This window comes from Pituophis catenifer, unplaced genomic scaffold (genome assembly GCF_029215685.1).
Source record: "Pituophis catenifer annectens isolate HBS135680 unplaced genomic scaffold, rPitCat1.0.hap2 SCAF_2, whole genome shotgun sequence".
Lineage (NCBI taxonomy): Eukaryota > Metazoa > Chordata > Lepidosauria > Squamata > Colubridae > Pituophis > Pituophis catenifer.
In genome coordinates, this window is record NW_027256882.1 from 180,881,977 (window position 1) to 180,894,488 (window position 12,512).

Genomic DNA, 12,512 nt, shown 5'->3' on the forward strand with positions numbered 1-12,512 from the left:
GGCTGAGTCAACCTTGAGAATGAGAATGGTTTATTATGCATGGTTTACTGAATAATATACATAATATACTAAGCCATGAGCCATGGAAGTCACACCTACTGGGTGGCATAATATTATGCCAGAAATATGTAACTCATATTTTGACTTAGCATTGTGAACCCACAATTAAAGTAACAGAACCAAGGCTCATTTGACATTGAGTAGTGGCTTTTTCAGCTGGTCTAATTTGCATTACACTCTTCAGCACACAACTGTAAAAAATGAGCTGTGTTCTCCTTTGCATCATAGTTGTTCACTTTGATAGATACAAAAACATAATAAAAAGGAATAACAATTTGATATATGCAGATGTGCCCATTTTCACTTATGAAACTGCCAGATACAATAAAGGAACTCCTTTGTACCCTTAATTTTTAGCCCAGGGGAAAAGGACTACTCCATCAGCTCCTTCAATATTTGATCCTAATAGAAGATAAAGATAAAACTCATTTCCAGGATCTGCCAATGATGGAAACTTCAATGCATTCGTTGTAATACTGCTAGCTATAGACCTAGTCCTTATCCCAATTTCATTTATTCAGAAAATATATCCAAGAATGCACTAGACCAATTGCTTTGGCTCCACTGCTGCCTTAGATCCCTTCCTCATATCTCTGGCATTAAACTGAAGTAGACCATACCTTCAGGAATGTTTTAGACTATGGAAAAATGATTTCTTCTTACTGCAAGGACAATGAAATACAAAAGGTTCTTATATATCCTACAGTAGATGACAATATCTTTGTAGTCTGGAATACTATTTAGTAGGAAGAAAAAGACATGCAAGTGCCCAATTTAGGTTTCAAAATATGATTATCATATAAATGAGTTTTTAGTAGCGATAGAATAATACAGCTGAGATTCCAAAATTCTTCCATCTGGGAGCCCAACCAGGTCTAGTCTCCATTACATTCTCTTGGCTTAATACTACCAGGGGCAGAGGCAGGTGTGACTTCTTTGGAGGAAATGGAAACATGCAGAGATACCCCCCTCATCCCATAATCACTATCCCACTATGATTCCCTTGTGAGTTAGACCATCCATTGCAATCCAAAATGTTTATATTTGTCACACATGTCTCTTCAAATGCAGAGAGAGGTGATCCGAACGGGAGAAAGCACGCTGACAGAGGCGACACTTGAATGGACGCTGTCCTGTGTGTTTACGATAATGGCGAGTCAGCTCATCTGAACGGGCAAATTTCCAACCACATCCTTCCCAAGTGCAGTGATATGGTTTCTCTCCTGTAAAACAAATAGTACCACTATGTCCTTGTGCTACCACTGGACCCAAGGAGGGTTATTATTTTAAGTTACAGTTAACATCCATGCACAGAATTTTGAAGAAATAAGCAGCCCCAAATTACAGGATTTCCCACACCTCCCTCCCCAAGTCTCAGGGTAAGGGGGCCACCACATAATGCAACATCCAAACCTTCGATATTCTGCTGGGTCTGCTGAATATCGAAGGTTTGGATGTTGCACTATGTGGTGACCCCCTTAGAGGTAGACTCAACAGGTGAGCAATTTCTAAGGCCCCAGAGCAGAGGATAAAATGCCCCAAGATCCAACACCCAGCTGCACCCAGCCTCTATATCATTCTTTCTTACCTGTATGTGTGCGAAGATGAGCCTTGAGATGGGAGCTCTTGGTATATGTCTTCCCACAACTGGGATGACTGCACATGTGACTAGCAGGCCGCTTGTGGGGCCATTGTTTGTGTCCCTTCTTTGGCTTGGCTATAGCTTCTCTAATAGGTGAAGGTGGTTTCCTGAAACCAAGGAGTGGCAGAGCATGGAGAACAGAATCTGCCTGGTACATTTGAACTCGGGCTTGATATGGACTATGGGAGAAAGGATGGTAACCATTCAGCAGACTGCAGTGTGGCAGCTGGGAAGCCACTGCAGTTGGTGGAAGCTGATTGTAAGAAGTATGTTTGCCTAGCAAGTGAGGACTTGGCTGTACAGGGGTTTCATAGGTTAAATGATAATATTGCCCATGAGATCTTTGTCTGGGCTCCCTGGGCTGTTGCCCTGCTGCGGCAAGAGCCATAGAATCTCCCTGTCCAAAGTGTGACAACTGATTGTTGGAAAATACTAGACCTTTATTGGGCTCTATTATATCCTGGAAATAACCGGGTAGAACCGGGGTACAGTTCACAGAGTTCTCTTTTAGCAAGAACGGGACTTCTGAGCTTGAAGGACCAGGAACTTCTGGAACCTTGAGGCTTCCTGGGAGCTTTTCTCTGACTTCCTCCTCAACTGACACTGTCTGAGAGGTAGCAGACATCGAGATCTGGTCCTCTTGGTCAACTTGCCCAGAGGTAGAAAAATTTCTTATGAGAAAGTCGAGATCCCAATAGGCTTCCTCATGCTCCTGCTTGACTTGCTGGATCCCCTCAGGTTGGTTCTCCAAGAACTCCAGAGATGGAGTTTCAGGGCAGTCTTCTGTCTTCCACCACTAGAAAGCAAGTAAATTGCTCATGAAATAAATTGCGTTCCAGGTATGAAATGCAGGTAGAAGCTGGGGGGAGAAAAAAGCACTCTTGGTAGACTTCTTGTAGTAAGTGCCTTTCACTATTTGAAAGACAAAAGTAGGTCACAAAAGTTGTGATGGATTCAGAAGCCAGGGCAGGCACAGGCTGGAGTTAAGGTGGAGATAAGAAGCCCACTATCACAGAGCTGCATAAGTTTCTGCCTTGCAGTTGGGAGAAGTTGTATACTACTTATCTCATCGGCCCTTAGAAACAGGCAACAGAAACATTCACTACTCAAGAGGCTTTTTCAGGCTTGGACAGCATCCTATGGCTATTCTACTCTAGACTTTCAAGGACTACAGATTAGAAGAGTAGAAAACTTAACATTTGTTCTTTGAAGAGTATCACATGATTGTAAGACGGATTGAATAAATAAGGTAGAATAAAACTATTTATGATGTGTATTATTATAGCAGGGTAATCAATACAGAAGCAGCAATTTATTTTATTTCTTCCCAAAATTGGATCTGATACCATAAATGCAGTATCTCCATTGCTTGTATTCAGGTTCTGACCTGCAACTACAAAATGTATGATAAAGTATCACTTTAAATTTATTATGACCCCTGACCACCATTTTATAAAATTAAGAGATGCTACAAAGGAGAAATTAAAAGCATAGACACTATGCTATAAATGCAGATAACATTAGGAAAACTTAGTATTAAAAACTAATCGACAAGATTATAAAACTATTTTGTGGATGAAAACTCTACATACTAAATATTATGAAGTAATATATATATCCATGTATATGAAGTAATATATATATCCATGTATATAATCTATTAAGGTTAAGAGTATATAATATAAATATATTATATATATGTATATAAATAATAGTGTTTATTAGTAGTATTAATATTAATAGTATTAGTAATATTAGTTTCCTGTGTGAAGCAATGGCAGCCGAAAGAAAATCTGCAACTCCTCTAGAGATATTAAGAGCTCCTTTACAGTAAGAAGCAAATCAAACTGTTCATAGAACCACAGATACTACTATTCATAAGTAGAATTACAGGAGTAGGGTGCAAGATGCTAATCCAAGAAATGTGTGAGCTAGAGTTTTTGGCTTCTCCAGGTCAGAGGGACAGATTCCCATCCTATTTTTTAAATTCCTTGTTTTCCTATTTTTTAAAAAAAGATCTGCCTCAAGATGAATTCTGCACACCACATGCCACATTTTATTGGGCCTAAAATATATTTATTACTCAACTATTATTTTGTAAGTATGTAATATTTTTCTTTATGGATAAACTACATTTAAAAAAATGGGTTACTGTACAAAAACGTAACATAAAGCATGTGTGCGCTTTAATTAACATTAGCATTTCAATTAACATATAAGAACTGTAATACAATGGCTTCTGCTTGGAATTTGGCCATTTCAAACTATGTTTTTTTCTTCTAACTTCTGCTTTCCTAGTGCAACAAGGTCCCTTTTCCTCCCTATTAAAAACTTAATCCCACCATAAGGACAGCTTATAATTCCTTGCAATTTAGGCAGTCTCCTCTTCTATATAGTTTGATCTAATAAAAACTTGGAGAAACTGACTTTAAAAATAAACTATGATGCATAATCAATGTAAGGTCAATAAAGCTGTGCATGAATTGCAAGTTAGCATGAAGTGTGAATTCAGCTCCTACAATTAGTTTGTAGTTCAGCCAGTGTGGCTACAGTATTTTATTCAGTTAAAACATGGTTTAATCATGAATACATTTGTCTTACAAACAATAAATACAGGCAATGGGAGGAGGGCCATTTTGCTCCTTTCACATTGATTACAAGATTATATCAGGAGTTCCAGAAGACTTCAGGAAAGTTCCTTCTGAGAAACATTATATCCACTGATGCAACCCACTGACTCTAGAGACTCTAGCTCTAGCTAGTTGTGTGGGTCTTATCTACCAGGTCTGCACACACATCTCTTAATTTAAGGTGGGAAAAACACACTAAAATTACATAACATTATCTCTCCTCATCATGAAATATGTTCTAAACATGCAAACAATTCTTCACATTTTTGCACTTAAGCTTAAACAAGCATAAGTACCCCAACATCACCAACTTCTATTTATCTATCTATTTAATCAGCATTATATCCTGTCTTTCCTTCAGAAGGAAAACTTGGTGCCTCAAACTTTCTGTTCTACTGCTTTCTTTATAATGGAGTAAGACCAATAATGCCTTCTACTCTTTCCACCATCTGGCTAAAGGGAACTCCTAAAATGCAAAGGTTTAAAATACCTTGTCACATCTGTTCTGGAAATAAACCTTGATCTTGTAAGAAACAGACTGGGTCCAGCTGGGAGCCTATACTTATTACCACCTTCCTTCCCTTCAGACATTTTTAATTCTTATCAGAGGACACCTTCAACCAGCCAGCCAGTATCCCCCACAACTTCTCACCTGGAAACTTTCAGATTGTATATCCTGGAAGTTGTTAATTCCCCCCAGGATACCAGCTGGGGGTAACACAGCCTCCACAAAAGCCATGGCTTATTAAAAAGCTATATCCCTGAAAGAAAAGAAGGAAAAATTAATAGGGTAGCATCACACCTTTCAAATCTTTGCTTACTCCTAGCTACACACTTCTTAGATGTAAAAGTTTGCTGTTACTCTCTCATATAAACATTATCCCCACCCAAACATCACCTCTTCCCTCTTTAAGAGCAAACCTTTCTACTTTAGTTGTCACCATCAATATTTTTCTTCTTTTAATTCTTTCCTTTCTTTGTCAGTTTGAACAAGACAGAAGACTAAATGAAGCTACCTAAACCAATCAAAAGAAGGGGGTGTGGCTAGCTGCAGCTGGATTAGGATTAATCAACTTGTTTGCAGCACATTTAGTAGTTACTTTCTTTAAATAAGAGAGATAAGGATGAATTCAGTTCAGTCGGTGATAACCTTTTGTTTATTTATATATTATATACTTACATACATACATACATACATACATACATACATATATGTGTGTGTATTTATATGTATGTGTGTGTGTTATTTATATGTATTTATTTACAAAATAGAATTATTACAAATAAAATATATTACCCCCTGAAAGGAATAATGTGGACCAAACAGTTCTAATCTGGACCGTTGAAGTAAAAAAAAAAGATCAAACTATAATATATGTTATATATTGTTATACATGTTATAAATATAAAGGAAGGCATATAATTTGTAGTTTTTGAGATGCTTTCAGCATTTAGGGTTATTAGTAAAAATACTTTTTCATAGCCATGTTATGGGGAGGGGGGGAAGATTGTTTAGTACCCAAAAATGGCAATTTAAAACCCATCAGGGATTAGCCTGCAATCATATGTATCTACTCAGAAGTAAATTGCATTAAATTTAGTTGGATTATATTTCAATAAAGATTATATGATTGCCTATGAAAGCCCTTTAAGACTTTGTGCAATACATAATGCAATTTTTAAAATATACACCTAGAATGCCTCACTAACTTCCAGGGGCTCTAGTTACAAAAAGGTCTTGGTAAAGTAAGAGCTTTGGGATGTCTCTTAAGAAAACTATCTGCAGATCTAACAGGGAATGAGTGAATCACCAGTTTTACATATGCAAATTTATAGTAGTCTGGTTTACTGAGTTTTGAAAGAATTTTTCTACACCCTCTAGCTCCAAATACCAGCAGACTAAGGTCATGAATGAAAGGGAACCTTGGAGAAACATTTATAATATAGAAGGCAATACAGTAATGTATAAGAAATAAAAATACATACTCCGTTGATTATAAGGGAAATGAACCTTCATGGCTCATATTGTGCAAGCTATCAGAAAAAGACTACAGGCATGGGGTGGGGTGGGGGGAGTTTTATTTGCAATGGTATATATCAACCACAAAACACCCATTTCCCTGAAGCTGACAAATGAGTTGTTTTCCACTATTTCTCTTTGAAGCCCCCAAAGTGCTTCCTACCTCCCCAGTTTAGTCATTTTTCTAAATAAATTGCATATTAAGTTTTCAAGAAAACCCAGCACTTAGACAGTTAATAAAACTAGTTAATGGATAAAAAAACCTATGCCCTGCCCCCCCAGCAATGATGGTCATTTACTGTATCTGTGTGCCTTACTACTTTTCATATGTTAAAGTCTTTAAAAAAGAGTTGATTTCTTTTCACTCCTACATGGAGAGCAATTCTCAGGATAAGATATATGATCCTAATCCCTACTTGCATATGGGGAATGGAAACTGAGAGATAATGGCTTCATGACTAAGCATGCATTTGGAAGAAGCCCTCAGTTCTTCTGGCATGGCTGACTCTAATGACGCCAGAAGCAAACGGAGGAGTCCTCCAGAAGTGTGTGTAGGAGTTAGACTGTGGACTCAACCTTCATCTTGCCTCCCTCAGCCACACCAGCCTCCAGCTGGTATTTTGGACTGCAACTCTGCTGTGCAAGGACAGGACAGCCGAAAGAGTGGGCAGCTTTCATCTGGGGAAAAGCATAAATACAGATTAACAGCTTGTCTTGGGTTTGTATCAGGAGGTCTCAGAGGGGTCTGGCAGCAGGCTGGGTTCTGATACAGTACTGAGGGCTAACGCTGTCTTGCCATTGAGAGGAGAGACACTTTGAAAAGAGGGTTGCATTGGCCCTTGCAAATGGGTTTGAAAGGAAAATCAGTTGTGGACAGGAATAAAAGTCTTAAGGCAGGGCTGGCTTAGACTAGCAAACTAATGTGATTCATTTATGATTTAGTATGAATGAAGAAACATGCAGGAATCGAGTAAACCATGGTTAAGCAAGGGTATGTAAACTCTGAACACAGCAATTATGTGAGGATGGAGAAAAGTTCCTAACTTCAAGCATGCACACTTGGATTGGATTCTGTGTCTTTAATTATTTTCAAGGGATAAAATAAATGAACAGGTGACATGCAGAATCCAACTGCTGTTCTTTAATAAAGAGATAAGCTGCAGGTGCTAAAATGTGGTCTGCCATGATATTAAAAACTCAAATTGGGGATGAATAGAAGTGTTTATTTTATACAAGGTGAATGTATAACACTGATACTTTTGCAGGATCCAATCTGGGTTGGTCACCGGTACCGTCTTCCAAGCTATTGGATTCATGCTGGAGCCCATCCTCAGGAAACTTATCTCTAGCAGAGTGTACTATTATCCTGGAAAACATATATTTGCCTTCATTTGTTGATACTTTCCTTCTTTGGATATGTTGACTTGCCAGACTGTGAGAAAGAAATTTAATTTTAAAAAATCATTACCTGAAAAATATGTCATTAAGAGGATGGATCAGGGGTGAAATCCAGCAGGTTCTGAAAGGTTCTGGAGAACCGGTAGTGGAAATTTTGAGTAGTTCAGAGAGCTAGCAAATACCACCTCTGGCTGGGCCCAGAGTGGGGTGGGAATGGAGATTTTGCAATATCCTTCCCTCAGGAGTGGGGAGGGAATGGGGATTTTGCAGTATTCTTCCCCGCCACGATGACCAAGCCATCCCCACCAAGCCACACCAAGCCCACCAAGCTACGCCCACAGAACCGGTAGTAAAAAAAATTGGATTTCACCACTGGGATGGATCAAATATAAGTCTGGATTTGGCCCAAAATGATTATTGCACAAAAAACTTTCTACCGAAGAAAAAAATAAAGAATGAAATGTGCTTATACTCTTTAGTATGACCAGACTTGGAATACTGCATCCAATTTTAGTTACTACAAAAAAATATTGAGACTCTAGAGCAGGGGTGGTCAAACAGGCAGCCCTTGGGTGGGATGCGTCATGTGCAGGCCACACCTACCCCAGCTCCGCAAAGGCAAAAAACATCACAATCATGATACATCATGTGACATGTACATCATGTGACATGATAGAGTTTGTGATCTGTACTCTAGAAATTAAAGCATACGAAGAATACTTGCAGAAACTGGGTATGTCTAGTCCAGTGATGGCTAACCTTTTCCAGACCAAGTGCCCAAAGTGCGCATGAATGCGCGTACACCCAACCCCCCAAAATACAATGTGTGTGTGGCCCCCCTACATGCATCCTGTCCCCGTGCATGCGCACACAGCCCCCTGCATGCGCCCTGCCCGTTCATGCGCTCCCATGCACCCTGCCCCCCACGCACACACGCACACACACATGGCACGCACACACACACACACCACGCATGTGCAGCAGAGATCCAAAGACCAGCTGGCCAGTGCGCATGTGCAGCAGAGCTGAACTGGGGCGACAGCTCACATGCCATCAGAGTGGGCACTGCGTACCACCTCTCGCACACGTGCCATAGGTTCGCCATCATGGGTCTAGTCTAACTAAAAGAAGGACTAGGGGTAACATGATAGCAGTCTTCCAATAGTTGAGGGGCTATCATAAAGAAGAGGGTGGGAAACCTATTCTCCAAAGCACCTGAAAGCAAGACAAGAAGTAACATATGGAAATTTACCAAAGACAGATTCGACCTACAACTAACAAGAAATTTCCTGACAGTGAGAACAATTAATCAGCGGAACAGTTTTTTTCAGAAGTTGTTGGTGCACCAACACCAAAATTTTTAACAGTTTGGACAACCATTTGTCCAGAATGATATAAAGACTCCTGCTTGACCAGGTGGTTGGACCAGAAGACCTCCAACTCTGCTATTGTGAAATGTTAACAATGGTTAACAGTTGAAGATTTATTAAGAAGAAATTAAGATGAAGAAAAAGGAACAATTAGCAACAGATGGACACTCTTTTCAATGATTTTCTAATAATCAAACGAAAGAGGTTTAACATAGATAGAAAAGTTGGAAAAAAATAAATTTGAAATAGAAAGATGTACAAATTATGATCTTGGCTAAAATGTACAAATTGTGACTAAGATTTGAAATGGGAAGAACAGGTTAAAGATTGGTAAAATGGGCTACACATTTTGGTTACAATATAAAATGGATGCAGGAAAAAATGTGGGGCATTGGTATTAAATTTACAATGTGTTATGGTTTAAGAGAAAGCTTAAATAAAATAATGTATTGATGTTATATGAAACCAGCCGTCTAAAATGTATAAAACAAGATAAAATTAGTGTTAGAAGTATGTAAAGGAGGAGGGAACTTTTTATGGTGGATTTGTGAAAAAGCAAAAAAAAAAAAAAAAAAAAGGATACAAATTCATATCATGATGCAAAAAATATTACAAATATTAATTCTAGAAATCAGAATGATTATTTGAATTTTATGGACAAGGAATTAGAAAAAATATAGGTAATTAATATTCTATACAGTAACTTGGCAAGATTATTATATGCAGAAAGTTGGAAAAGCAATGAAATGCCTACAGTGGAATACTGAATCACAAAATTAATTGAACTGGCAAAACTGGCCAGTCTAACCAGTAAGAAAAAAAGGGCGGAAGGTACCATTGTTTTTTTCTTTTCTTCAATTTCTTTCTTATTTCTCTATTTCCTATCTTTGTTTTGTATATTTTATAGTTTGGATATTCTGTAACAGTGAAATTTTCTAATTAAAAATATAAAAAAAGAAATTTGTGTTAGGTGACTGATCTATAAATATTCTTTTATGTATAGCATGCCTGCTAAAAATATCTGCAGGATACCCTGTTTTCCTTTTGCTTATCATGCTTTCACTTGAAGGACTTAAGAGAAAATACAATTCTGTAACCTCAGTGTTACTTGTAAAGAATTGAGACTATTTGGAAAATTCCTTCCCTATTTAATTTGTTATAAGAGAAATGTTGTTGGGTTGGACAGAAATAGGCCATCAGTTAGAATCAGCTTTACCTAATACAAGTAGTCCTCAACTTACAACACAACAGTTAAATTAGTGACCATTTGACGTTACAACGGCACTGAAAAAAGTGAGTTATTTTCACATGACCATTGCAACATCACCATGGTTACATGTTCAAAATTTAGCTGCTTGGCAACTGACTCATATTTATGACGGGTGCAGTGTCCTGGAGTCATGTGATCACCTTTTGCGACCTTCTGACAAGCAAAGTCAATGGGGAAGCCAGATTCATTTAACAACCATGTTACTAATTTAACAACTACAGGGATTCACTTAACAATTGTGGCAAGAAAGGTCGTAAAATGGGGCAAAACTCACTTAACAAGGTTTTCTTGCTTAGCAACAAAAATTTTGGACTCAATTCTTGGTAAGCTAGAACAATGTGGCATAGACAACATTACCAGATGGATTTGTAACTGGCTGATAAACTGTACTCAACAAGTAGTCCTTAATATTACTACATCCACATGGAGGAAAATAAGGTCTTAGGCTCCGTATTCTTCAATATCTTCATAAATGACTTAGATGAGGGAATAGAAAGAGAACTCGTTAAATTTACAGTAAACTGGCAGGAAATGCCAAAATCCCAGAAGACCAGCTCAGGATCCAAAAAGATCCTGAAAAACTTGAACAATGGGGCCTATGAAATTTAATGTGGAGAAAAGCAAGGTTTTATACTTAGGAAAAACTAAAGGTATAAGTACAAATTAGGCAAAACCTGGCTCAAAAACAATAACTGTGAGAGGGACCTTGGAGTCCTAGTGGATGATAATTTGAAAATGAGCCACCAATGTGCAGCAGCAGCCAAAAAAGCTAATACAATCCTTGGTTGTATAAACAGAGGCATAGAATCAAAATCACATGAAGCATTAGTACTTTATGCTCTTAAGATTCTCCTATTCCAGCAAGCCGGCCTGGCCTAATTTTCTCCCCCGTTTTAAAATTCTTTTACATCGAAATTTTAATTTGTTTTAAATTTTGGGATTTTTAATTGTCTTGGGCTAAATTATTTAATCTGGTTTTAATTATATCTTTTAACTTTTGTATTTATGTATTTTATTTTGTGCCTGTTCACCGCCCTGAGTCCTTCGGGAGTAGAGCGGTATATAAATCTAATAAAAGACAAAGACAAAGACAAAGTACTGCTTTATAAAGTCTTAGTAAGGCCATACCTGGAATACTGCATCCAGTTTTGGTAATCTCGTTACAAAAAAGATGTTGAGATGTTGGAAAAAGAGCAAAGAAGATGATTAAAGGCTTCAAGACAAAAACATATGAAGAACAGTTGCAGGATTTAGGTTTGGCTAACCTAGAGAAAAGAAGGACTAGGGTGGACATGATACCGTGTTTCCCTGAAAATAAGACCCTGTCCTATATTTTTTTGAATCCTGAAATAAGTACTTGGGATTATTGCCATGCACTCAAAAGCCTGATTGGGTTTATTATCATGGGATGTCTTATTTTGGGGGAAACAGGGTAGTAGTATTCCAGTATTTGAGAGGTTGCCACAAAGAGGAGGGGGTCAACTTATTTTCCAAAGCATCAGAGGGCAAGACAAGAAACAATGGATGGAAACTAATCAAGGAGAGAAGCAATCTAGAATTAAGGAGAAACTTCCTAACAGTGAGGACAATTAGCCAGTGGAACAGCTTGTCTTCAGAAGTGGTGGGTGCTTCATCCCTGGAGGTTTTTAAGAAGAGACTGGACAGTCACTTGTCTGAGATGGTATAGGTTCTCCTGCTTGGGCCGGGGGCTGGACTAGAAAACCTCCAAGATCCCTTCCAGCTCTATTCTGATTGATTGATTGAAGTCCAGGACTACCTGTAGTTAATTTATTTATTAATTTCTTATTGAAATGGAATCAAACAAAAAATGAAAGTTAAGCTAATAAAGTTTCCTCTAGCAAGTATCTAAAGCAGCCTGCTCTAGTCTAGAGTCCATGGGTTTGTTAGGACTACAAGTACCAGAATTTGTAACCAGCATGGCTATTGTGTGCAGGCTAGAATTCTGGCAGCTGTAGCCAGATTTCATCCAGAGGGTTTAGATGGCTAACCTGGTAGTCTTTCTTTTCCTACATAGCATAGCAGATCTTGTTGTAAAGTCTGTTTCTGAAATTTTCTTGTGAAGTGTCTCAGAATCAATCATGGATAAGAAAGACTCAAGCAT

General features: G+C 38.1%; 1 protein-coding gene across 4 annotated transcripts; it reads right to left on the reverse strand.

Moving 5' to 3' along the window:
- Nucleotides 1-13: 13 nt before the first annotated feature.
- On the reverse strand, nt 14-5,323 carry KLF1 (KLF transcription factor 1). Of its 4 annotated transcripts, none has more exons than XM_070938240.1 (4): nt 5,254-5,323; nt 4,985-5,093; nt 1,649-2,498; nt 14-1,283 (listed from the first exon to the last, which is right to left on the reverse strand). In XM_070938240.1, the coding sequence occupies exons 2-4, from the start codon at nt 5,069-5,071 to the stop codon at nt 1,108-1,110; spliced, it is 1,113 nt and encodes a 370-aa protein (XP_070794341.1). In that variant the 5' UTR covers nt 5,072-5,093; nt 5,254-5,323; the 3' UTR covers nt 14-1,107. The 4 variants fall into 4 exon arrangements, with proteins under 4 accessions (XP_070794341.1, XP_070794343.1, XP_070794342.1 ...); XM_070938242.1 differs by lacking the exon at nt 5,254-5,323 and adding an exon at nt 3,049-3,089 and having other exon boundaries at nt 4,985-5,070; XM_070938241.1 differs by lacking the exon at nt 5,254-5,323 and adding an exon at nt 3,049-3,095 and having other exon boundaries at nt 4,985-5,067.
- Between the last annotated feature and the right edge of the window lie 7,189 nt (nt 5,324-12,512).